Source organism: Dipodomys spectabilis, unplaced genomic scaffold, assembly GCF_019054845.1.
Source record: "Dipodomys spectabilis isolate Male_0828 unplaced genomic scaffold, ASM1905484v1 ptg000018l, whole genome shotgun sequence".
Classification (NCBI taxonomy): domain Eukaryota; kingdom Metazoa; phylum Chordata; class Mammalia; order Rodentia; family Heteromyidae; genus Dipodomys; species Dipodomys spectabilis.
The window spans coordinates 1,014,942-1,042,743 of NW_024870695.1; the positions used below are offsets into that span (position 1 = coordinate 1,014,942).

The 27,802-nt window shown below is 43.1% G+C and overlaps 1 protein-coding gene and 1 non-coding gene across 3 annotated transcripts in view; one reads left to right on the forward strand and one right to left on the reverse strand.

Moving 5' to 3' along the window:
• Positions 1-27,802, reverse strand: part of Smg6 (SMG6 nonsense mediated mRNA decay factor) — a 249,850-nt gene that overhangs the window by 107,900 nt on the left and 114,148 nt on the right. For both annotated transcript variants that reach the window (XM_042672392.1, XM_042672399.1), the window contains exons 11-13: positions 18,797-18,913; positions 16,502-16,670; positions 3,844-4,045 (exon numbers count right to left, since the gene is read on the reverse strand). In XM_042672392.1, coding sequence (XP_042528326.1) covers positions 3,844-4,045; positions 16,502-16,670; positions 18,797-18,913 — 488 coding nt within the window. The remainder of the gene's footprint in view (positions 1-3,843; positions 4,046-16,501; positions 16,671-18,796; positions 18,914-27,802) is intronic.
• On the forward strand, positions 419-525 carry LOC122103625. Its single transcript, XR_006146798.1, has one exon. It is a non-coding gene; the product is annotated as a U6 spliceosomal RNA (small nuclear RNA).

The window sequence follows — 27,802 nt, forward strand, 5'->3', positions numbered from 1 at the left end:
AGAAAACAACAACAAAAACCACTAATTCATTGACCATCTCTCAAAAGGACTCTCTGGAATCAAGACTACCCTGTAATCACAAAATCTATTAGCAAGTTCTGGTCCAAGACATACTTATTCTAATTCAGTATCTTCATCTCTTCTAACACAGTACCTTCCATAGAGAATAAACAACTTGTTAGCTATCTTCAGCCTCAAGTGCTATAGTGCTACACATCCATATTATTATCCCTTTCTGACACCACAGGAGCAGAATTTTACTCAAGGGATTTTTTTTTTGCTGGTCCTGGGACTTGAACTCAGGGCCTGGGCTCTGTAGCTGAGCCTCTCTGTGCTCAAGGCTAGTGCTCTACCACTTGAGCCACAGCGCCACTTACAGCTTTTTCTGAGCAATTTATTGGAGATAAGAGTTTCATGGGTGTTGACTTTGGCAGTACATATACTAAAATTGGAACAATATAGAGAAGATTAGCATGGACCCTGTGCAAGGATGGCAAGCAAATTCATGAAGCGTTCCATATTTTTTTATCTGAATTTGGGAAGGGAAGGGGAACAACAAGATGGTGAGACAAAGGACAAAGAACCAATGCAGCAGCAATACCCACAAGACAATATGTTGTAAATGATCTGTACAACTTGGAGGGGGAAAGTTGGGAGGAGGGAAAGTGAAAGAAAAATGAGGGAGGGGTGTAACAAGTTTGACAAGAAATGTACTTATTACCTTACTTAAGTAACTGTAAACCCTCTGTATATCACCTTGAAAATAAAAAAAAATTTTTTTTAAGTTGGTTTCTAAAAAAAAAAAAAAAGAAAGAAAAAGTTTCATGGATTCTCCTGACCAGGCTGGCTTTGAACCTCAATTCTTAGCTCACAAGCTCCTGAGTAGCTAGGATTACAGGCGTCGAGGACTTTTTTTCTGCAAAGGCATAAAATGAATATTCTTCATTTCTCAATTATCTTCCTAAGACCCAATATTCATTAAGTTTATCCAGAGAATATGTTTTTTTTTAATTTTCCAATTAATGTTTAGATCCTCTACCTACTTACAGAAATTTAACCAAAGGGAATATATGCTCAAATTCTAGAGGTATCAATTTACTGTTGTAACAGTGAAAATACTGGTAACATTCCTTTGGGTTTATAAAATAAAGATTGATTAAGGAAACTATGGGACATAAAAAATACTTAGCTGGGTGCCCACTCAGGAGGCTGAGATCTGAGGACCATAGTTCAAAGCCAGCTCGAGCAGGAAAGTCCATGAGACTCTTAATCTCCAATTAACCTCCAGAAAACTGAAGTGGTGCTGTGTCTCAAAATGGCAGAGCATTAGCCTTGAGCGTGACCAAAAAAAAAAAAAAAAAAAAGGCACAAAACTAAGTGCTCATAAAAATGATTCCATACTAAATAACCTAGCACTACACAAAAGGCTGGGAATGTAGCTTAGTGGTAGAGTGCTTGTCTAGCATGCACGAAGCCCTGGGTTCAATTCCTCAGCACCATATAAACAGAAAAAGTCTGAAGTGGCACTGTGGCTCTAGTGGTAGAGTGGTAGCCTTGAGCAAAAGAAGCCCAGAGACAGTACCCAGGCTGTGAGTTCAAATCCCAGGATGCAGAGGGGAGGGCAGGGGAAAGAATTCTATATAACAATATGTTAAAAATATTAAAGCAGACTACAAGTAGTATGTATAACATGCTCCCTCAATTTTTGTTTTGTCTTATTGTTTTTGTCAGTATTGAGGATCAAACCCAGGGCTTTGTGTATGCTAGGCAAGACTCTGCCACTGAGCTACATCCTCAGTTCCACTCTACACTTATAAAGCATATATATAAGTTATACTAAAATGTATTTATATAGGATTAACAAAATAGTAGTGATGTTATCACCATATAGAAGGATGTGGATTTTTTTTTGTCTGTTTCAAAATTTTATTTTCTTTTCTTCTTTGGTCGTGGGCCTGGGTGCTGTGCTTGACCGTTTTTTTTTTGTTTGTTTGTTTGTTTGTTTTGGGGGGGGAGGTGGCGATCCGGTCATGGGGCCTGAACTCTGGGCCTGGGCACTGTCCCTCAGCTCTTCAGCTCAAGGCTAGCGCTCTATTACTTGAGCCACAGCACCACTTCTGGCTTTTTTCTTTTTGCTTATGTGGTGCTGAGGAACAGAACCCAGGGCTTCATTCATGCAAGGCAAGCACTCTACCACTAAGCCACCTTCCCAGCCCCAGTGTGCTTGACCTTTTTCACTCAGGGCTCTACCACTTTGAGCCACAGTACCACTTCTGGTCTTCTGGTGGCTAACTGGAGGCAAGAAACTCATAGACTTTTCCTGCTGACTTCAAACCACAATCCTCAAATCTCAGCCTCCTGAGAAGTTAAGATTACAGATGTGAGCCACTGACGCCTGGCTTGTTTCCAAATTTTCTACAGTGAATATTGTTTTATATTAAGAACAAAAGTTTTAAAATATTATGTTCAGTATAAAATTTCTCAGATTTGCGTCTACTATAGCAACACATATTAAGTTCTCTTATATTTACAGTTCATGTTAGGAATTTAGCTTTTTCTTTATGTTGGGAGGGTTTCATTTGTTTCTTATTTTTGGTGGTGTTGAGGACTAAACCCAGGGTCTTAAATATGAATATTAGGCAAGTACTTTACTATATCCTCAGTCTAACAATTTAATTTTTACTGATTTTTATGTGTATGCTGGTCCTGGTGCTTGAACTCAGGGCCTAGATGCTGTTCCTGAGTTTCTTTTGCTCAAAACCAACATTCTACCACTTGAGCCATAACTCCACTTCCAGTTTTTTCATACTTTATTGGAGATAAAAGCCTCATGGACTTTCCTGCTGAGGCTGGCTTCAAATTACAATTCTCAGATCTCAGCCTCCTGAGGAGTTAGGCTTACAGGCATGAGCCACCAGAGCCCAGCTTTACTGACTTTCTACAAATCATCTCTCTGCATATACTTTATCTGAGTCAAAACACTTCCTCCTGAGAAGACATTTATGTATATACCCTTTGCCAAAGGCCACTCCCCCAGAAGGATGTGATGCCCAGCCACTTTGATGAGAAGTAAGGCACAGGATTCCCTGTCTCAGCACAGGAGATTCTGCCCTCAAGGTCTGTGACTGCTACTTCCCTGGATAACTGACTGCTACATGAGACGAGTAGAGCCCAGACTGCCTACTCTCCACCTGGCTGAAGACCCAACTGTTAAGCAGAGACTAGAAGCTCCACAGTCCCCATCGGCCAACAGGGACAGGGCTTTGTTTTCTATAAACAGACAGACAAGGAGAAAAAAGTCAGGTTAAAACAGAGTCCTTAGAGGAAGGAGAATAGAAACCAGGCAGTAGGGAATGCTTCATATTCCTAAAAGCTTTTTTTGTAAGTTAACACATGGTGTCTGCTTCTCTCTAGTCACCTATTTATCACTCTCCTCCTTAGAGAAGGGAAAAAGCCCTGGCTGTTTTCCTAGTGCAGAGTTTTGTGGCTGGGGGAAAGAGGAAGGGGGGAGAAAGGAGGGTGCTTTAAGCATGATGCAAACCATTTGGAGCTGAGTGAGAGCACTGCCAACACAAGCTGCACTATTTAAACAAGTGAGGAAATGATCGTATATACAACATGCCAGTGAGCACACACACACACACCAAAGGAAGTTGAGAGGGATTTTTTTTTTTCCAGGACATAGAGCTGGATGTCAGCGGCTAAAAGGTCGATATTTTCCCTTAACACCCTTCTCAATGACTTAATCATGTTCCGTTTGCACAGAAAACTTCCCAAGAATAAAAAAGTCTGGAGAATTGAGAAGAGGAGTGAATGGGGAAGGACGTTTGGCCTGGGGCTGACCTTATCCGAGGTTTTCTCCACGTAGCAGGGGTCCTGAGGGGCAGCCAGCAAGGGGACAAAGCCCGAGAGAAGCCGATCCTCTTCCAGGATAAGAAGGGTGAGGTCATCATCCGGGTCCTTGTACAGTGGCACTTCAGACTGATTCACCGCTGTCAATATGTTGCAGAAATCAGCCAATGTTGCCCACACATCCACAGCAACCCTATGAGAAATAAGTCAAAAAGAGCAGCTCTAAAGAGAGACCAATGGAAGTATTCTTGGCACTTGTCAGAAAAAAGGTACTTGCAGCAAAAGTTGTCTAGGCTGGTAGCTGCCAAGAAATCATTCCAAAAATGCTAGGATATGAAATTGTGCTCATGGCAGCAATCTGGGATATATGTGTCCCTCTACACAAATTGATTAGGGGGAGTTTTAATCCTAACCAGAAAGGAAAAAGAATTTGGAGAATCAGTTGCCTAATGCAGATCCTGTCACCTTTCCAGACAGAGTGCCGAGACAGTTATTCAAACACTCCAAACATCCAATGCCTAAAGCAGTTCCCTCAACTCTCTTCTATTGTGCAGCCAAGTATATGCCACATAGCAAGAAAATGGGCACCAGCTTCATTCCTCTAGCCACAGCAACATAGGTACCAGTCAAACTATATGAAGAGTCATGTGGGTTTTCCTCTTACTTTAGATCACTTCCACATATACATTTATATATTTATATCTACATGCAGATATAGATATATATGAAAACAAACTGAGATCCAACAGAAACCTCATTCCTGGCCTACGTAAGATCTGCCCAAGAAGGTAAAGCCTCTCATGCATTTCAACCACTACTAGTGCTATCTTGGCTATACTAGACCCTGTCCTTTTCAATTACAGAAGGTTAGATACAGGGTGACCAACTATTCTGCACTGTCCTGGTTTTAGTACTGTAAGTATCATCCTTCACCCTATCTCTGCAATTGCCCAGTCCTGCAAAAATCAGAATGGTTGAGCCACCCTCATTGCATATCCACAGATCCAGGTAAAACCTGAGAAGAAACTCTCAAATAAATAATAAAGTTTTACTCACTCCACTTAAAAGAATGTTCATTTTTCTCTCTCACCATCACTTATTGGCAGATTGTGTTTCTATTGTGTTTCAGATTCATGCTTGATGGGTACTAAGGATCCATCAAACTATTTTTAACCTCCCAGTAATATCTCAAATTGGGGTCTGATATAGTCTAGGGAGCTCTCTCCCTTAACTTTTTCACTCTAGGATAGAATCCTACCACTTGAGTCACACTTCCACTTCTGGCTTTTTGCTGGTTAGGGATAAGAACTGCATGGACTTTTTTGCCTAGGTTGGCTCTGAACCACAATCCTCAGATCTCAGTCTCCTGAGTAGCTAGGATTTCAGGTGTGAGCCACTGGTGCCCAGCCACTGGCCAATTTTACAGAATTGGCTTTTTTCCTCCAGAGAAACCTCTAACATGGGAGTCTCAAATAGGCAATGTCCTGTGGATGTTAAATTTTACTCCAATAGGAGTGAGATGCATAGGAGAATTACAGGAAAACTTTAGCAAATTGAAGAGACGGAGTGTGAAGAGACAATAAGCAAAAATTGTCCTGGAGTTAATGTACATGAGGACCTCTGACCTCATGTCATGTTTCTCCTGGAGACTAGAAACCTTGAGAAGGCACTGAAGGCTTATACAACTGAAGGTGATGCTGGGAGAACGTGTGGGGGAGAGGTATGGGAACTCCTTGCCTGGCTCCAGGTGGAAGGAGGCTGAACTAGGTTATTTACTGTAATCACTGCACTAGGAAAAGGCAATGAAATGAAACATCTTGTTTTCAAGAGTGTCCTGGGAACCAGGTGGAACATGGCCCCATTAATCACACAACAGCACATAATCAACACACGTGTACTGCAGAAGTAACTCACTTCACAGGCTTTGCCCAGGAAAAAGAACATGTTCAGGAAGAATCACCGGAGGGATGAGAATTTTTCTAAAGCCTTTCTCTGCATAGAAACCAACAACCAGACTCATTCACAAAGCCCCATATTTTGGCTCAGCCGGGTTTGGCTGTCAGAAATGTTTAAATATGGAAAAAAATAAACAGTTGCAACACGTTTCTGTGCAGAGATCTGCCTGAGCCCCTTTGTGATGTAATGGGAAACGCAGCATTCAGGCTACCAGCTGTAGAATAAACAGAACTTTGAGGGTTAAAAGGAACTGAACTTTCCACGACCCCATCTGCAGAGAAGAAAATAATAAGAGGAATGATGCACTGCCCCACAGCTCTGATAGTTTATCCTCCGGTCCGGCTGCAGAGACAAGCACCGGATGTGATAGGGCTGCTCAGGGCCGCCTCTGAGGTTAGTGCTGCCCATGGGAGATGCACAGGGAGGCTCTTCCAGTTCCCTGTTTCCTCCCCTAGTGCCCTGCTGGCCACTTGAGCCCACTGCCTGAGTCTGATCCCACAGCTTTGGTGAGCTTTGGCCAAAAGGCACTGCTCGGCTGCAGAGCAGCAATTTGAAAAATAAACAGGAAAGACAACAGTGAGAAGGAAGAAGGTGAAAAGTCTCCCAGCTAAATTCTTGGCTTGGGAGCCCTGGTTGGTGGTGTGCAGGTCAAGGCTGCTACAGGACACAGTTGGGGAATAAGGGTGTGGGCAGTGGCATCCCCAGCCAGAGAGAGGCAGCAGAAAAATCACCCACGTCTGCCATAGTGGGAGGCCCCATATCCCTCTCTCATCCTCCCACCCCTACCATCTTGGATCCAAGATGAAGAAATATGTGGTACCATGTGGTTCTTATTACCATGCTCTCTTGTCCCCCAAGGCTCAGATAAAACAAAATTGACTCCTCCCAGAGACTGCTGGCCACCACTAGGGACCCCTGCCCACATCTGCCTTTTGCCCATTACCACCTACCTTGTGCCAAAACCTTAAGACTCACTGCAAAATAAGGTGGATGAGAGTTCCTATTCTAATGTTAATTTTGTAAGACAGAAGCTGGTGCCAAAAGACATAGGAAGTGCCCTGAGTTCCCAACTCAGAAATATAAATAAAAGTGGTCCAAGGGTCAAGACTAGACTGATCAAGGGAATACACAAAATGTTTCAATGAAAGGTCACTTTTATACTGGTCAATCCAGCCTGAACTTGTACTTGAACTCTGATTCTGAGTAGCTGCTTTCTTCTGGTATCACAGTAGGATTACCTAAGCTCATTTCATGTTTCACATCATGTTAGCAACTCCTGGCAAACACCACAGACACACATTCAACTAGTACCCACAGGCCATACAGTGACTCTTTACAGGGGTGTGGGAGTTGGATATGTCAGGAAACTAACACTAACAAGGGGAGGTGCTCTGAAAATCTAGGTGAGATACCTGGACACAAAGTGAGTATTTGCAAGAGGATGAGGTACTTCCTGGAACTCTGGCAACATCACCTCAGCTTACCCCAGTTAGGCCTTTGGGCTGGGTGGTCAGTTCTGTGAGTGAACAGAGTTTCCTGTCTAAGTAGAAGGGGAAAGGCTTAGCATTTTCCTGCTTTAGGTCCATATCCCAACCAGAAGTGCCTTCCTAACCTTCACCCTACAGCAGCCCCTGGACCCTAAGGATTCAAGATTGGCTAAGGAACCCCAAATCAAATTCTTGTGGCTATGAGGAACTTCAAACAGCTGCCATTTTTTTTTTTTTTGAAATGTCTGAAAAAGGATTCCCTGAAGTTATTTCTGATCATCTCAAATCACCTTTGATTCTAAATGGTTACTCTAGAATGCTACGGGCTCAGTAAAGTTCTTCTAGCTTATTCTGGTTCAATCTATACTTTGGGGAAGCTCCCAGAGAGTGCACAAAATCCTACTAAAGTTAGGGTGCACTCTTCACCAAGCAGACACAAAGCAGCCAGAGAATATGAAACTGTGTCCAATAAACCAATTTATGGCTCCCAGAATGATGGCAAGGGAGTCTCTCTCAGCAGCTGGGATGTGATTAGTGTGCAGGGATCAGCAGTTACAGAGTGACCCACTGGCCCAACCCCACAGAACACACCACACACCAGGAAAGCAGACCCCTGGCTGGAGTCTGAACACCAGATCCTAGCCTGGGACAGACCAGCAGTGACTAGTTAAGAGGTATGTATTCAGAACCAAAGCTCACTCACTTCCCTACAGACATGCATTCACTTACTCCACCAGGAAAGGAAAAAAATAAGAGTTAATTTACTTTTTATTGCCTCAGAATTCCAAGGTTTAATGTAGCTGTCAGTTTGAGTGCAGTGCAGCTGCTGGCCGATACAATGCAGCCCAGGCCAGCCCAGGTGACTGGGGAAACACATTTCACAGAAATGAACCAACACACACACTCATGGCTGGTTGTTTGGGGGATATTGACTTGGGGAATCAGATTAACTCTTCAGGCAGGGGTTAGTTCTGCAAATAGCATTAGAAAGCATTTCAGTCCAGGGCACTAAGGAGCCCTTCTCTCAGGTGGGACAGTGGGCTGCTATGTTCCTAAATTCTGGAGTTCCCTTACAGAGGATACTACTCAAATTCAATATGCCCTGAAAGATTACAGGGTGATATGGGTGTATGGTGTGTTATACCACAACAATCTACCTCTTTTTCTGGCTCAGAAAGAAAGGTAGAGCTACCAACTTAATAGAAAACGGGTCAAGTACAACTACTCCGAATGCTCCAATCGGTGTGGGACTGAGAAGGCTACATTTTGGAATGAGCAGACCAGGCTCAGTTAGTTTCTCTTTCTAGAGAGACTAAGGAGGACTAAGTACTTGCACACGCCTTCATATTTTTACTGAGGGAAAAGGCTGACTGGTGATTAATATCAAGTACAATGACCCCATGTTACAAGCCTGCAGGGGCCTGTGGAGGTGGCCATTTCCTGTGTAATACCAGCTTGTTTAAACACTAACATTCAAACTCCACAGCTGCAGAACAAACCCGGAAAGAGTTGAGTGAGAAGAAGCCTTGCATTGTGTTTCAGAGTTATGGAAGATCGGAAAAGTAGTACAGATGGGAAACAAGTTGGGTCATTTGGTTCCTGGGGTGAGGAGATCTGGAAATACAGCCAAGATGGCACAGAAATTAGGCATAAGGAAGCTGAAAAGGAAAAAGTAGAGACACAAAATGTAATATAGTTTAGTACAGACACAAAGGCTGAAGACTATAAGTAAATGTTCCCGCAATGTGCAATATCTGCTTTTTAAACCATTTCTCTATGGGAGCCCAATACTCTCCAATTTACTAGTTCAACAGCCAACACATGCCCCTGGTCACTGTGGAGCACTTCTCACTGAGATACAGAAAGTGGCAGGAGCTGAGCAAGCTAATAGCAGAAATGAACCTAAATTCATAAGTGTATAGTAGAGTTAAAAGGGTAATACTTGGTCTTACATGGTTTAGCAAGGTCTGTTGAAAGCCAAGATGTCATGCCAAACCTGTGTGCAGCAGGATGTTTCTAACATTACAAAAGGCCCTGGGATGGGAAATGAGAAGAAACCTATATAGTTCCTTCTCTGAGACTTAGGACCCATAGTGTGTCTTTTCTAAATGCCTTCTCCATATAAAGTAATCAGAGATCACTCTTCCACAAGTTCAAGACATTGGCAGCTACCCTACAAGAAGAAGAGATGTTTCTTATGTGAGCAATAAATAATATAAGTCCTAGTTGAATATTTATCCCTTCAACAGTCCTGACTTATACAAGCAAGTCAACTTGGGTCTTTGAGACAAAAAAAAGTGTCTAACCCTAATCAGATTCTGAAGCTCAGTCATCATGTATTACTGCAAGGACATGTTCTCTGTGTATTAGGCAGTCAGCTGGAACCTTATGCCTAATAACAGGTCATCATAACCTCATTCTAGGACTTCTCAAGAACCAGAGTATCTCTAATATGTCCCTTCCCTAAATTTATCTAGGTCAGAACACTATTTGACTTTAGATCTCTCAAACCATGTGTGTATATGTATCCTCTGTCATTTCAGTATGGTGTGTTAAACCCATCAGCACTGTGTTTTGGGAAAGAGCAGCCCCTAGGGGATCTTGACATCTCCGCCGCATGAGTGGAGCTCTTGGTGGCCTCCCTAGTGCGGATTCTCACGGTTCCTGCCTCTCCAAACTTTTAGCTGTAACCACTCCAACACGTCTTCTCAGTTCAGCACACACTGGACCCAAATAACCTCAGCTCAGAGCTGGAAAGTACTCTCCCTGGGGTCAGCTGCTGTACCCTGCTAGGGTCAGACTAGAGGCTTAGGCCAACACCCCTTCCTCTCACAAGGAGTCCTGTGGGAGGAGTAGGGAGGGGACAAAGGCTCCTGCCATGGGAGAGATCACGTGTGCCCCCTACTCGGCACTTGGAGGAAGAGGAACCCCCTTGGTGCCAGGCTGTAGCACTGACGCCCCAACATGGAGCCAGGGAGACTGGGTGGGGAGCCAGGGTAGCAAAGGGGCTTCCCACAGTCACCACCACTTCCTTCAGGGAAGTGCTGATGGACTATTACTTGGTGACCTCCTAAAATGTCCTTTTGGGAAGACGTATTAAGTGTCCTTGAAAGGGTGCTGATTAGATTTGGGATTAGTTCTTCTTTCAGAGCTGCCCTATAAGGGTGAATGAACTAGCTGGCTTTATAACTCAAGAATTTCTGTTTCTTCTGCAAGGTCAACACATGTAGGCTCCCTGTGGAAATGAGCTTATGGTTTACTCCCTATACATCCCTCCTTCTCCCTATGTGACGGTACCTCTGAGGGCTCCTATGAGCCTTTTCCAGTATGTTATGCAGACTATACAAGACAAGCAATGGAAAAGAAGCAAGGAATTTCTAGAGGTTTTTTTTTTTTTTTTTTTTTTTTTTTTTAAACAGTACTCCAATCCAACTGTGTGATAAATGCATCTGAGCTACAATTAGGAAGATATATAGCATCAGAATGCGAAGGTCTGGGCAGCCTGGTGAAACGCGGGCTCTCCAGAGCCCCAGCTATGTTTCCCATTATGTAACCCTGGTCATGGGCAGACAGCCAGACTCCAAATGAAAAAGAGACTCTGGCTTGGCACTGGTTCTATTTTCCTATCCTCATTCGGGGTCAGCGCAGTGTCATACAGCTGCAGAGAAAGCTCTGGGGATTAAACCTGGGAAAGCCTCCAAGACCAGGACCTGGGTTCAAGTACCAGCTGAAAGCAATAAACCAACTGCCACAGCTGGGCTAGGTTTGGATGTTCTCAAAGTCCCCTGACTCTTTCACTTACTGAGAACTAGAGATCAAGATGAGGGAAGATTTGGCTTCAGCAGAGACTGAAATAAGGTAGGCTGTCTCACTGCCCTGGCCCTGCCCAAGGTCTTTGGATGCCAAGAGTCCCAGGGAAGCCTGCTGCTTTGCTCAGCTGACATTTATACCTTTCCTCATGCTCACTTGGTGAAGTAGTGAGCAGCTGCCTCTCCTGAACCACAGGAAACATAGTGTGCAAAAAGCACAGAAACTAAGCTAGCTAACAGGTCAAGTAGATGGCCTCTCTACACACTGCAGTGTACTCTATAAAGACCAAAGAAACTCTACACCCTGCCTTTTACAGTGGACAAGGCCTTTTCCAAACACTACTATACTGCTCTATCCCAGAAATCATCTAGAATATTGATGCCCTTATATTACAACTCATAAGAGATTAAAAAAAAAGTAAAGTCAATTTACATGCCAGCTATACCACACAGACCTAAAATGCCACTCTAAGGGAAGAAACAAGGGAGCCTGAAATCCTTCCCTTATCACAGTGCCATTGGTATTTGTTCACTAATCATCTTAAGGGTTCCATATGTGTCTGCTATTGCCTAGGAAAAATAGATCTGACTAGAGAGAAGAAGAACATAGGCAAAGAGGAGAGAGCTAAGAAGACTAATACTGGACTTTGGAATTCCCCGAGGAGAGTGGTGGATGCTGTGCAATAATTCTGTAACCATACAAGGAGAGAGAGAAACAAATGAAGGATGGGGAAGGAATGAAAGGGGAGCAAAATGAAGTAAGGGTCCAACATGCCAGAGGGACCATTTGGGAGTAGTTTCTGGAGGAAAAGCAAGCGGAAATATAGACTATCTGGTCACCTTATCTTAGGATCAGAGGAATTTTTGTCTTTGCAGAGAACAAATGCAGGCAAGGACCAAGGAAAGCATGCCAAGGAGAGGGAGTAAATAGAAGCCATTTCTTTCCTACTCTCTTGAGAGCATCCCTAAACCCTCCAAAAAGAAGATCAGCAACAAGGACCTTCCCAGTGTCTGGGAGTTACAATTCTCATATCTACAGAATCGTTTGGGGTGTGTCACTCTCTATGGTTTAAAAAGCTCCACAGTAGTAGTGGGTACAAGATACAAGCTTGAAACCCACAGAACCATCACACTTTGCCCATTTCTCAATCATGGTTTTGACTTGGCGTAGATAGGGCACTAGTTATATAAGAAAATAGAGGCTGGGCACCAGTGGCTCATGCCTGTAAGCCTAGCTACTCAGGAGACTGAAATCTGAGGATCATGGTTCAAGTCCAGCTAGGGCAGGAAAGACCAAGAGACTCTTATCTCCAATTAACCACAAGAAAACTGGAACTGGTGCTGTGACTCAAAGTAAAAATAGCACTAGCCTGGAGAGGAAAAAGCTCAATGACAAGTGCCCAGGCCCTGAGTTCAAGCCACACAAAAGACCCCCCCCCCCCAAAAAAAAGGAAGGAAGGAGGAAGTGAGGGAGATAGGGAGGGAGAAAGAGAGAAAGACAGAAAGAAAGAGAGAGAGAGAAAAAGAAAGAAAGAAAGAGAGAGAGAAAGAAAGAAGGAAAGAAAGAAAGAAAGAAAGAAAGAAAGAAAGAAAGAAAGAAAGAAAGAAAGAAAGAAAGAAAGAAAGAAAGAAAGGAAGGAAGGAAGGAAGGAAGGAAGGAAGGAAGGAAGGAAGGAAGGAAGGAAGGAAAGAAAGAAGGAAGAAAGGAAGGAAGGGAGAGAGAAAAGAAAATTCTTACGCTTTCTTGTTCTCAGATCTGAAGATTACAAGGTGAGAAAAAACTAGTCTCAGTGCTAGTCAGATGAGATTTACTCTGCTGCACAGAGGTACCAGTCTTTAAGCAACCATTTATGGATAAGGGGGTATTGGCTTAAATTATGCTTAAATTAACATTCTAGAGATAGCCTGACTGAAGGCAGTGCATACTGACTTTTCTTGCTCAGACTAGATTCACAACAGAGTAAGTGGATCAATAGCCACAGAACTTACAATCACATTCAACATATTGTTGGGTCAGATTTGTTCTCTCTGTAAAGTGAACTCTGAAGAGTTGAAGCAAGTATGTTTCACATGTCCCAACTCTCTCTAGCCCCCCTGGGGAAAGCTGCAGCTTGGACCACGTGCCCAGCTCCAGGTTGAGCCTTTGTTCAAAAATGGGCAGCAGCTCACAGAGCCAGCAACAGGCTATTTGCTGCAGCATCCAAAGAGAAAACAAGATTCAATACCTTAAGCAAATGAGGCCCAGAACTTACTATGTGAGCTTTCCATGTCTGCAGCCAAACGAAGGCCAAAGGGAGTGGGGGAGAAAGGGGATGAAAGAATGAATGCTGCAGAAGACAGCGAGCAGACCTGATTGCTCAGGATATGGATGGATCATATCTAAGAGAACTGTGGTTGTGAGGTAAGGTGAGCAAGGAAGGCCCAAGCTCTAGGGAAAGTTGGTCTCTTTCTCTATCCCTAAGAGGAAGAGGTACTATTCAGTAGCCCATGCACATGCTCAGAAGCACTGGCTTAGATATTTGAAAAGCTGAGATTTTCCCTGTTTTTTTTCTTTCCAAAATTATTAGTTTCCGGGCTGGGAAGGTAGCTCAGTGGTAGAGTGCTTGCCTTGCATGCCTGAGGCCCTGGGTTCGATTCCTCAGCACCACATAAGCAGAAAAAAAAGCTGGAAGTGGCGCTGTGGTTCAAGTGGTAGAGTGCTAGCCTTGAGCTGAAGAGCTGAGGGACAGCATCCAGGCCCAGAGTTCAGGCCCCACAACCGGACGCAAAAAAAAATTTAAAAAAAATATTAGTTTCCCAGTACACATTACAGAGTAATAGCCTAAAAGTTTGATACTGTACTTGGTATCTCTTTGGGGATCACCTGCTATGAAAGAAAGGCCCATAACTAGCAGATCCATTAGTATATTTATGTGACCCCAGCTGCCCAACTGAGGGCTTGCCTTGGGGCTCATGAAGCCTCAGGTTGGAGCACAATTTGGAAACCTAGGAGAGCCCATAGGAAAGATGCGAAGTGATGCTGTGAGCATCATTTACATGGTTATAGAGCTAGAGTGGGGAAGGATGAGAGAAGTGAGATGAATAGTTTAGAGGTAGCTTTTGGGGTGAGGAATAAGAAAAAACTTTGGGAGGAATAGAGGAAGTTTGACTATACTACACAGCACACACAGAAAACACAATAACTGCTACCCAGAAGTCTTTGCTACAGCCTTCACTCTATGGGTTACCTGAGTCTAGAGATACATACACATGGAGACTATCCCACAGAAACTTCCTCTCTCTCCTCTCCAGCAGCAGCCAAGGTCTCCATATTCTAGTCTCTAGTATTTTCTCCCTCCTACAGAAGAGCCCTACACATGAATGATGAGGTACTGGATATGGATGCTTGTGGTGAAACACATATAATCACACATATAGAACCTGAAGCTGTCTTGCCTCCAGAAAGACTATAATGCAGAGAATAGGTTTGGGGAAGGAGAGGGAGAAAGAAAGAAGTGGTGACTGACAGAGAGAAAGGCAGTAATACTGAAAGGCAAAGATGAAAAGGAATTGGGGAATGAGTGACAGAGACAGGGACAGGAAGGAAAAGAGGGAGGGAGTGGAGAAAGAGAGTGCAGAAGGAAAAAGGTAGACATCAGTAGAACTAAGTTATGGAGCCTACACATACATACAGCAGACACTACTATACAAACAAGAAAACACAGAGGGAAACTACAGATATCACAAGTCGGTGAGCTTCCTCTGTAACGGGTTGGATTCAGTTTTAGGCATTGTGGGCTGCACAGTCTCTGTGGCAACCATTCAACCCCAGCACTGTAGTGTGAAAGCAGCCACAGACCAAGTGTAAACAAATAAGCATGTCTGTGTTCCCATAAAACAAATCTGACTTTCATATAATTTTCACGAGTCATGAAATAGTATTCTTTTGATTTTTTTCCAACCCTTTAAAAATGTATACCATTCTTAGCTTGTGGTTCATAGTATGCTGACTCCTGATATAATTACATACATACCCAGCAGAGAGAGACAATAGAAGCAGGCAGAGACAAGTTGGGATAGGCAGGCAATCACAGTCAAAGCCACATACACAGAATCCTTCTTCAACAGAGATCCAGACTAGCACAATGAGGCAATCAGACTGACACATACAGACATGGTTTTGGAAAAACATGGACACAAACACAGACTTTTGGGAACATATACAAAAGCACAATCTTAAAGGAGAGTCACATAGAGACATGGATAGGACTACAGCAAAGACTGATACAGATCCAGGCATTCAAATAGAACCCTGATGACATATGAATTCTATAGAGACAAACACAGACCCAAGAACACACAGAGTACACAAGCACAAACTGTCATAGGCCCTCATCAGGACATATCACACAAACATATATAAATACACCATACATGGCTACAGATAGATACACATGAGCAGGCATTCTGAAAGATTCCTAGAGAAACAACCATATGGAGACAGAAACACCAGATCTTCACACATGGCAAAGATAGACACTAAGATACACAGACTTTTGGACACACATAGACATAAGGTTCCAGTCAGGGTCAGACAAAATCCAGACATGAACAAAGAAACAGCCATACCTTATTGCACAATACTGTGAATGTAATTTATGCCACTGAACTGTAAACATAAAAATGATTAAGATGGCAAATTTTGTTGGATGTTTTACCACTATTTGAAAAAGGGAAAAATACCCATACAGACATACAAACAGATCTACACAAACTATCCAGACAGGTAGGCCCACATACTTTCAACTCAACATACCATACTGTACCCCAACAGATGTCTTCAGAGATACCATACTGACACATGGAAAAAGAGATGGAGACTAGGTGAGAAAATAGGGGATGCATGAAGAAAGAGAGAATGAAGAAAGATATGCACATACTCATGCTCTCCAACACTAAAAGCCATGAAAGGAGATAAGGAAACTGAATGCAGAAGACAGTACCAGTAGAAGTTACAGAAAAATGAAAAAGGAGAAAAAGAGAAGAAACAAAGTCTCTCCCACATTCATCAACACATATCCAAAACTCTAGAGGCAGCTGAAGGAACAGTGAGTATGAACAATATAAAGTGAGGATGAGAGTGCAAGAACAAGGACAAAGAACAAAATAACAAAACAGAACAAACTATGGAGCAACAGAAAGGAGGAGCAACAGGACCAGGACTGGAGAACAGACCAAAATAATTTAAAACATCAGAAGGTGTTCATGGAAGGACAAAATCAAAATTCAAATAAGAAGGGAACAGGGAAATGTGTGGGCTGTGGGTAGGAGAAAGCAAGGATAAGACAAGGAGGGGAGCTAGGGGAACATGGGTGAGTCAAGGCTGGCAGTACAAAAGGAATGGGCAGGAAAACTCACTGTGAGGGTAGATCCAGAGCAGTGGGGGGAGGATTCCAGGTGTCTGGGTAGCCGAGCATCCAGTCTGACCAGACTTTCACACTGGGAAGCAGTTCTTTCAGGTCTGGGACGAAGGAAGACACCTTGATGTCATCTTGGTCATCCTGGCCCTCAGGAGAGGACAGCTGAGCTGCAGAGGCAAAGGGTGAGAACTGGGCCTATGTCTGCTGTGGTCCCCGAGTGATGCCTGTGATGCTGGGACGGCAGCAAGCTCTTAGGGAAGGGAGACCAAGTCCACAGGAAAGCTGGGCCCAGAAGCGAGGACAAATGCCAGCACCTAAGAGGATTCTGAAAAGTAGGACAAAGAGAGAACCAGTGCACTGGGTTTGCCCTGGAGATGACTCTTTCTGCTTCACCTGAACACTGATTGAAATCTCTGCTCTGGCCTTTAGCCCATTCTTTTAGTGCTCCTTCAACACAGTGCCAACATGGCACCAGAATTCCTGCCAAAACTGCTTAACCTGAATCATAAGAAAACAGCACATAAACCCAAATTGTAGGACTTTTTTTTTTTTTTTTTTACAAAATAAATGGCTTGTACACTTCAAAAATGTCAAAGTCTATGAAAGACAAAGAGTAAGAAAACATTCCACATTAAAAGGCACTAAAGAGATATGACATCTAGGGCTGGGGACAAGTGAGGATAGTACATGTACAAAGCCTTAAGTTTGATCCCAGCATCTTAAAAATAAAAATGGTTAAAAAGGATTGGGGATTTAGTTCAGTGGTGCAGTTCTTGCCTTATGTGAGCAAAGCCTGAAGTTCAATCCCCATCTCATAGGGGAAATAAAAAGGGGAAAAAAAAGCATGTCAATCATATAAACACAGTGTTTGATTAGATTCTACAGCAGAAAAAAATCATTTTCTTTATAAGGATCATAAGTAGACCTGAGTGTGTATAGCATACATTTTGGAGATAGAGGCAGGAGGATCATGAGTTTGAGGTGAGACTGGAAATGACATCCTATCTCAAAAACAAAGAAAACGAACTTTATTATGGACCACTGGTACAAACTGAATAAGAACTATAGATTCAATAATAGCACTATATTAAAGTTGATTTTCTGATTTTGATAACTGTAGAGGGAATGTCTTTGTTTTAGAAAATAGGGAGTTAAGTAGTTAGGGGTAAAGGGCTACTATACCTACATTTTTAGGTCAAATAGTCCAGGACAACAATAATGAGCTTAAAGGCACACACACACATATATACACACACACATGTGTAAGAATATATGGCAAAATGCTAACTAGCAAGGTGTCTGAAGAAGGGTATGTAAAAACATTATGCACCATTCTTAAAACTGTTCTGTTAATCTGTTATTATTTCTTGTTATTGTTTGTGTTCTAGTCCTGCAGCTTGAACTCAAGAGTCTAGTCATTGTCCTTAGCTTTTTTGCTCATGGTTAGTACTCTACCAAAGCTGCACTTCTCACTTTTTTTGGTGGCTAATTAGAGATAAGAGCCTCACAGACTTTCCTGCCTAGGGTTGGCTCTTCAATCCTCAGATCTCAGCCCCCTGAGTAGCTAGGATTACAGGTATGACCCATAGGCACTTAGCTTTTATATTATTTCTTAATAATAAGTTGTGGCTTCCTCATGCTCCTGAAAAAATGACAGCTCCAAAGGCTAAAGGCAAAGCTGGTTTGGCAGTAAATAGTGGAACCTCACTAATTACCAGTACTAATACAGGAGGTGAGACCAAAGTGTGACTGTCAGCCTTACCTTACATAGCTACAGTAATCAAGCCTAGAATTCTAAGGGCACTTTAAAAGGTAATAACCTTAATCTCAGGGCTAAAATGCCTGCTGGATCCAGTGAGCCTCCCAAGATGTCTGTCTTATGGTGGTTATAGCACCTACCAGGAACCAAAGAGGGACACAGAGATCAACAGGATAAAAAGTAAAACGTTAATTGTAAGCAAAAAGGGAAGCATACTGGATCCCTAGTACTTGGGGAATGGGGGGAAGGAAACTCACTTTCCTGGTCTTTTTAAAAACCACACAGTAACTCTTAGGTACAGTGTAAATCATAACAGAGGGCAGGGGTGGGGGGGAACAGATCCACAAGAAAGAGGACCTATGAGCTTATCAGATTGCAAAGAAATGGAACTAGTTAAATGGCAAAAGGCAAGGTGGGAGGAGGAAGACTTCAGAGTACAAGAAAGACACTGAGAAAGCAGCTTGGCACTTTAAGGCTCATTTTGATAGGGCAGAGCAGCTGGAAAGTCAACTAGTCAGGGGCCATCCTGCTTACCTTTGGCAGATTCCTTAAGTAAGCAGGTGCAGCGCCGTACCAGTAGAGAAAACATGGCCAGGCCCAGGGCTGCAGCTTGCTCCTGGATCACAGAACGACACTCCTCTGAGAAGCAGTCTAAGGAGAAGCAAAAGAAACTTCATTACACCAGGGAGCCCATGATTACTTTCACATCTTATGATGTGTACCTCCTTGGCCACATTATTGAGCTTCCTTTTTTTCATCTAAGACTATGGATAGAAATAATTCTCTCTCTTGAAGGAGGGCTATAAGGCTAAGTAAAATAATATAGGAAAAATACTCACCAGTATGCCTCGTGTATGGATAAATGTTCAATAACTCTAAGAATCAATTGTGAGAAATTCTGTTCTATATTACTTTCCCAGGACCCATTGCTCAGAGTAGGCAAGGTGAGCTAGAGCTGCAGAGTCTCTGGGTTTAGCTATTAATAAAACTACAGTAACAAAATTAATCTTTTTTGCTGTTGTTGGTGGTGGTCAAGGGGTTTGAACTCAGGGCCTGGGTACTGTCTCTGAGATCTTTTACTCAAGGATAGCATTCTACCACTATAGGCCACAGTGCCACTTCTAGTTTTCTAGTAGTTAATTGGTGATAAGCATCACATGGACTTTCCTAGCTTTGAACTGTGATCTTCAGATCTCAGCCTCCTGAGTAGCTTGGATTACAGGTGTGAGCCACCAAGACCCAGTCAATTAATCTATTTTTGCTAAATAGATAATTATATAGTACTTGGCACATAATATACACTTTAATCGATGCTAGTGTTCATTTTTCCTAATGGCAAAAATAATAAACCTGGCTCCCAATACCAGCACCCTCCATCCCTACTTTTTCAGCCTGGCTAACTTCCTTCTGGCTTCAGGACACTGAAAAGAGCCAGTCTTGTCAGTGGGTAGAGTTGGTCTTTGAAGGGAACAATGTAACACACACATTCCTGCTTGCTCTGATTCAGTGTCAATGGCTTCCCCAACAAGCCATTTCATCCAGACTTGGAGGGAACTGGTTAACAAACAAGGCAGCAATCCAACTGGTAGCCTCAGGGGAGGAGATACCCAACACTCATAAGAGATGAATCCAGGGGTCAACCTCATTAGTTTTGGCAGAAGCTAATTTGTTAGTTTCCTCTGTAACACTGGAGAACTCAGAATCTCCAAGTGTTAAAAGGATAATTAGCCACAGGTTTGATCTTGGTCCTTACACACATTTCAACCTCTGTCAGCTTGCTGGTCTTCTCAATGAGCCTAACTGAAGTTGTTACTTCAGGAGATACTATACAACCACAGCTATTCCTTACAGTAAAGGTCTGGAAGTGAGGAGCAGGCTGCTGCTCAGGATAGTCCAACATGTGAGTAGCATTAATGGAGTGATTTTTCTATTGTGGCCAGCCTTCAAGCTGCCCACTGGTTCTAAATGTCACCTTCTAACTTCCCAATTCAACTGTGGCAGTTAGTGGGAAAGTGATAAGAATCCATGAGATCAGAACGTATCATCACACTCAGTCCCCTGGTAAGGCACTAACTTCTGTTAAAGAGGCAGAAAACAAGCAACCAAGAGCTAGATGGATATCAGCAGGAAAGGGAAGATGTGTAAGTTGTCCCAAGGAAAATTTCTAATGTCTTCCTTCCCCGCACAGCTACAGGTAGCAGCACCATCTATGCAACACTGTCTGTTCAACCCCAGCTAATCTATCAGCCTAACTCTTAATTTGCAGTCAGGTTGAATAGAGAATAAATCCAGAACCCAGAAAACTGAGATAGGACAAGTAGAGGCCAAATCCTGCCACCTCTCTAACTCTATCAGCACCTCCTCATTGTCTGTGCATTTTAGGTAGAAGATGTCTAAAATGAGATTACAACAGAGAAAGCTATCAGAGACAGAAGGGGATATCTTTGCTCCAAGAGACTAGATACAGCAAGGCACTCTCAAAAGCCTGGCTAAGAGTAAGATGGGGCAGTGAGAACTTACTTTGACCAAACATTCCTATTTTTATGATGAACAGTAATCAAACTAAACTGTCTTTCAGAGTTCAAGCTGGGAGCATAAGGAACATGGATTGCTTAAGTGTATCCATGGCCTCTGGGGAATCTGTTGTAGTTCCTACAATAAGGTGTGGGACCAAGTAGGGTAGCAAAAATAGGAACCTCTTTGGTATACGCCTGAGAGGGATCAACTAATAACTCTCAGAGAAGTAGCTAGGAGACGGCTTCATAGCTATTCTGCATATTTATGTCACCTCAGTTGCTTCATTTTAGCATCCTCTTAGGGTAGGGTCCAAGGGCACTGTTTGCTCAAGTGTCTGGCCCAACTAATAGAGAGATACAAACCAGGAAGCTCTAATCAAGCAGGCAGACATTTCACAAGCTATCCCAGAAGGTCTGGGTCTTGGTCAGCCTTGGACTGACGATGCTATCTGTAGCACTTTCTGAATTGCTTGTTCTTCTCCCTGGTTCAATAGTACAATAAGCACACGGAGCATCTATACTGTGCTTGGTACTGTGGTACAGCCACAAATAAATCATGGTTTCCATAACCAAAGGACTATGTAGTTAGTTGAAGGGAATTTTTTTTTTACTCAAGGAACTATGGCAACTTGGATTTAAATGTATTTCAAATGCATGGTATTTTCAGAGGATGCTCTTGGCCTTTCATAGGCTTCTGTGGGATAGAAGTTATAGATACACACTCAGGAATATTCTTGAGATTATTTTCTCTCATATAAGGTGGGAAAAAGTCATCTAGATTACCAGAGTCCACCCACTTTGGGGCCAGACTTAGGAAACTGGACCTAGTCTGAAAAAAATGTCCGTATGTATCCCTGGAGTTGGGCTGGGTCAGGCAAATAAGTGATGTAGGGTGGGGAGGAAAAGGCATTGTTTATCTTGGTATTTGCCTGGGTTCCTCTGGCTTTGTGTCAGGTAGCAGGAGCCTGACATGAGCTGAGGAACTCATTAACATTGTGAAATAGCCTTTCCCCTTCTTTCCAAAAGCAGCCTTGCTCAAGGGTTTAGGGGGATGGTTTTGGCTAAGAATGTCAGATGGAATTATTTCTTACCAATAAAGTCACCTGAGGTCTGAACTTGATTTTGCCTCTTTCCACATGTGGGCAAATGACCACAACTCCCAGTATTCCCCAGGCTAAATACCTGCTCAGGCAGAAGTATCCTTCTTGCCCCTGTGTAACAGGGAGAGTTTCTCATTTTTCTGAGAACATATTCATGGAAAACATAAACCAACTGTCGTCAAAGTTGTATGAAATCAGGAAATGGAGCGGCCGGGAGAAGGCTGCCATGTGGCCGGATGTTATGTATTTCTAATTAGTGCTATACATCTTTCAACAGCAAGTGTCCTTCTGCTGGGAAACACAACACACTGCCCTTGTTATTGTAACTGTCAGAGAAGTGCTTAAACAGATAATCTCCAGGAAAAGTGATAAACATGTCCCTTCTCCCACCAGTGTGTGTGCAATGGTGCTGCCAAAGCAAAGCTGTGCCTGATGGCTCCAGGATGGCAAAGCATCCTCCTGCAGGAAATGAGAGTGAGGCAGGAGGGGTAGGGAGGGATTGGAGGGGGAGAGGGGATAAGTGGAAGCAGGCTCACCTGCCTTGGTCTCTAATCCCAGCCAACAAATAGTGATTCAAACCCTTGCTCCTGATCAACTCTGGGACATAGTATCAAGTTTTTATAAGGGAGTGATTTAGAGAAAAACCATATCAGTGGGCTGGGGTTTGGCTAGTCACAGAAAAACCTGGCAGCAATGAAATTAGTAGAGCTCTCTTGGTGCACACAGCCAGCTTCCTGGCAAAAGGATAAGAAGAATAATGAAGGGTAGACATAGGATAAGTAACACATAATCTGCAACCCTGATGGCCGGAGGAAAGATTCAGAGGGCCCTAGATTCCATCAGCCATTCTACCACAGAAAACCAACTATCTGCTTTGCTATTTCACTAATAGTTAAAGAAAAATTCAGGGAAGATGACCACTGTGTCTCCTTTCAAAGAGAGAAAATAAATGGTCAGTCACTTCCAACTAACACCAAATCACCTGGGGGTGATTTGTTGGCTCTCTATCTTTCAGCTATCAGGCTACTTTCTCACGAGTCAGTCACCAGACAGACATAGGACTGGCACAGTTCCTAAGCAGCCCATCCAAGAATTCTTGTCTATAGGAAGTGGGCAGTGAGAATTAGAGCCAGAGTTCTCTGTTGCTGTTGACAACAACAAAATTTCAGAGCAAAAGCAGAGCTGTTCATGCCTTCTGGGCACCATTTTATTCCCTAAGGAATAAAAATTGGATCTTCATTTTATTCCCTGAGGAATAAAATGACTAAGTCATAAAAATCAAGCACTGATACACCCAAGCAAAGTACCCCGGTACTATGATGAAACAATTAGGCATAAGGTAAGCCATGATATATCCCTGAAGAGAGACTGGGAAAGTAGTCTCTCCTTCTTAGGAGCTTTCACTGTTCTATCTGCTGGTCCCTTTGGATCTTCTAGGACTGTAATACTTTAGCTTACTCTACCATTCTTCTGGAAGTAGGGAGGTATAAGAGCAGAACGAACCTCCTAAAAAAATGATTTCTCTCATTAATTAAAAAAATTATTTGGGGGCTAGGAAAGTGGCTCAGTGGTAGAGTGCTTGCCTTGCATGCATGAGGCCCTGGATTCGATTCCTCAGCACCCCATAAGCAGAAAAAGCCAGAAATGGCACTGTGGCTCAAGGGGTAGAGCACTAGCCTTGAGCTGAAGGGCTCAGGGACAGCCCTCAGGCCCAGAGTTCAGGCCCCATGACCGACCCCCCCCCCCCTAAAAAAATTATTTAGGGCCGGGCACTGGTGGCTCACGCCTGTAATCCTAGATACTCAGGAGGCTGAGATCTGAGGATCGCGGTTCAAAGCCAGCCCGGGCAAGAAAGACCGTGAGACTCCTATCTCCAATAAATCACCAGAAAACCGGAAGTGGCGCTGTAGCTCAAGTGGTAGAGCGCTTGCCTTGAGCTGAAGAGCTGAGGGACAGTGCCCAGGACCAGAGTTCAAGCCCCACGACCGACAAAAAAAAAAAAAAAAAAAAAAATTTAGGTATTCAATTCTGGGATACTAAAACTAGGAGCTGGGTTCTGGTATCTCATGCTCCTAATCCTAACTACTCAAGAGGCTGAGATCACGGTTCAAAGCCAGCCTAAATGCTTTTATCCCTAATTAAATAGCAAAAAGCCACAAGTGAAGGTATAGCTCAAGTAGCAGAACACTAGCCTTGAGCAAAAAAAAGCCAAACAAAAGAGTGAGGCCCTGAGCTGTTCAAGTCCAAGTACACCACAAAATAAATAAATAAATAATAATAAAATTAAATCTTGGTTTGGGAATGTGGCTTAGTGGTAGAGTGCTTGACTAGCATGTAAGTTCGATTCTTCAGTAGAAGAAGCTTCTTCACAAGAAGCTCCGGGCACTGGTGGCTCACATCTGTAATCCTAGCTACTAGGAGGCTTATATCTGAGGATTGAGGTTCAAAAGCCAGCATGGACAAGAAAGTCTATGAGACTCTTATCTCCAATTAACCACTAGAAAAAAGGAAGTGGCACTGTGGCTCAAATGGTAGAGTGCTTGCCTTGAGCTGAAGAGCTCAGGGACAGCACCCAGGCCTAGAGTTCAAGCCCCATGACAAAAAAAAAAGCTGGAGTGGTGCTGTGACTCAAGGGGTAGAGTGCTAGCCTTGAGCAAAACAAAAAGCTGGAAGTGGTGCTGTGGCTCAAGGGGTAGAGTGCTAGCCTTGAGCAAAAAGCAGCTCAGGGACAGTGCCCAGGCCTTGAGTTCAAGCCCCAGGACTGGAAAAAAAAAATTGGATCTTCCAGGACTGCAATACTCCATAGCTTTTTCTACCACTCTTCTAAAAGTGGGGAGATATAAGGTCAGAACAAAGTTAAACTTTCTAAAAAAGTGATCTCGCTCATTAATCAAAAAAAATTTATTTGGATATCCAATTGTGGGATACTGAAACTAGGAGCTGGGTGCTGGTGGCTCATGCTTGTAATCCTGGATACTCAGGAGGCTGAGATCTGAGGATCATGGTTTGAAGCCAGCCCAAACTCTTATCTCTACTTAACCAAAAAACCATAAATGGAGGTATAATTCAAGTAGGAGAGCAAGAGCCTTGAGCAAAAAAGCCAAGAAAGAATATGAGTTCCTTAGCTGTTCAAGCCCAGTTACCAGCACGTGCACACGCACACGTGCACGCGCGCGCGCACACACACACACGCAACACACACACACACACACACACACACACACACACGCAAACACACACACAGAGAAAATGAGAGTTCTGTGTATAAGAATACATAGAAACTCAAGGAACTACAACTCAAGCAACATATCACATGTTATAGGGAAAATGGAAATAAGATTCTTTTTTCCATGGGAGAATAGAAAATCATTTCAGCTAGTATGAAAAAGACTATTTCTGAGATGAGCTGTAAGACATGAACATTAGCAGAACTGGTGAAGGCAGGAAGGATTTGAGTTACTTGCGGCCCTCTTATATAACTGGGGCTACAATGTTCAGGGCCTGTAATGCTGAATAAAGAACATGGACTTGCTTCAACAGACAGTAAGGGAGCACTCACTCAAAGTTTCTGAATGACACAATGGTATTTTAGGATTAACCTAGTTAAAACATTTAGAACAGGTTAAAGTAGTTAGAAAAAAGTAATAGAGAGGGAGATCAGTTGGAAAGTTAAGAGGGTATGAACTTGTTTAAATTAAGAGAAAATATACATAGAACATTTCATAAACTTTATAATGTCAAGTCAGTGAAATGCATATTAGAAAAAATGCTGCAGAAAGAGGAAGAGAATGTAGAAATGATGTTGGTAAGTGAGGGAAGGAAGAGATGATGACTGTTGGTTGAACAGTCAAGACTGTCACTGATGCTCTCACCAGATTCTAGAGGATCCTGAGACTCAAGAAAGGCAACTAACTTCCACCAAAAGAGATCCAGGAAAGGATTGCAGAACACCTGGAGACAGGGAGGTATATATCAAAAAGTCCCCAGGCTCCACCAGCTTGGCGCTGGGCCAAGTTCTGTCTTTCCAGAACAAAGACACTTCAGGGGGTCAGAAATACTTGAGGAAGACCTTGCATGAGGAAGTCTGGGAAGTCTGAACTGGCTATCCCTGTGGAAGCCATTAGATATTCAGCACTTCATTTGTTTCCAATTCTTGTAGGAGTGCAGTTCCAGGCTGTGGGGTGAGAGGCTCCTCTCTGACGTAATCAGGAAGCAGCTGCAAAATTAAGGAATCCCTCATGACATCATAAAAAGGGTCTATGGTTTACTGGGGAAAGTATAAAAATTAATTACATATTCCCACATGACTCCTTTCCCCTAATTCTGTATACACTCTTTCCCATCTCTACACATTGTCTCATCAACATCATCCAGAAGCCACCTTGATGGTTACAAAAGGACAAACAAAATTCAGAATGTTTTCTGATGCACTCACCATCTGCCCCATGTCTTCAAAATTTAACACCTCCTAGAATTTTTATATAGGTAGCATGGTTCTCTAACCAAATTATAAGCCCCTTGAGGACAAGTCTATGTCAAGACTTCATATCCTTGAAAATTAGCACCATGAAGAGGTTCAAGAAAAGTCTGCTGGGGCTGGTAAGTTGGCTCAGTGGCAGAGCGCTTGCCTTGCATGCATGAGGCCCTGGGTTCGATTCCTCAGCACCACATATGCAGAAAAAAGACAGAAGTGGCACTGTGGTTCAAGTGGTAGGGCGCTGGCCATGAGCTGAAGAGCTGAGGGACAACACCCAGGCCCAGAGTTCAGCCCCCACAACCGACAAAAAAAAAAGAAAGGAAGGAAGGAAGGAAGGAAGGAAGGAAGGAAGGAAGGAAGGAAGGAAGGAAGGAAGGAAGGAAGGAAGGAAGGAAGGAAGGAAGGAAGGAAGGAAGGAAGGAAGGAAGGAAAAAGAAAAGTCTGCTGGGCTGGGAAGGTGGCTCAGTGGTAGAATGCTTGCTTTGCATGCAGGAGGCCCTGGGCTCCATTCCTCAGCACCACATAAGAAAAAAAAAAAAAAAGCTGGAAGTGGCACTGTGGCTCAAGTGGTAGAGCACTAGCCTTGAGCTGAAGAGCTCACGGACAGTGCCCAGGCCCAGAGTTCAGGCCCCACGACTGACCAAAAAACAAACAAAAAAAAAAGAGAAATAAAGAAAAAAGTCTGCTGCTCTTAATCGGCTCTTGCTTGCAGTTCCTAAGCATGGAATGATTCTACTGCAGGCAGAGTAAATCCAAGACAATGAGATCTATTTTTGGGACACCACATTTATATGTGTTGTCACAAAACTTTAATGAAGATATGCATAGGTGGTATTTATTCCCTCATCTTAACAGTGGAGGAAACAGGCTCAAATTAGTTGCCCAAGGAGGTCACAAAGCTAGTAAATTCCAAAGCTGTAATTTGAATGTAAGTCTGTCTGCTCTTATATCCACACTGTTTCTATATCAGGTTTGCTGTTTCTATATCATATTACTTCTCAGACTAATCTCTGATATACTAGTTCTGTTTAAAAAGTTTCATGAACTGCAAGACTCAACACTGTAGAGATGTCAATTCCCTCTAATATATTCCTAGATTTATATAATTACTATCAAAAACCTCATGAAAAGTTTTTATAGACAAAAACAAAACAAAACAAAAAGCACTTACTTTCACGTAGGTGCAGTGGCTCTTATCTATAATACCAGCTACTCAGGAGGTGGAAATGAGGAAGATGAAAGTCCAACCTGGCAATAAGTGAGCCCCCCAACTCAGTGAATAAGCTGGGAGTGATGATGCGCACCCGCGGTTGCTCCAACTATTGGTGGATAAGTAAAGAGGAAGATCACAGTCTGAGCGCAGCTCTAGAAAAGACAGACCTTATCTGAAAAGTAGAGTAACTAAAGCAAAATGGACTGGAAATATAACTCTAGAGGTAGAGGCCCA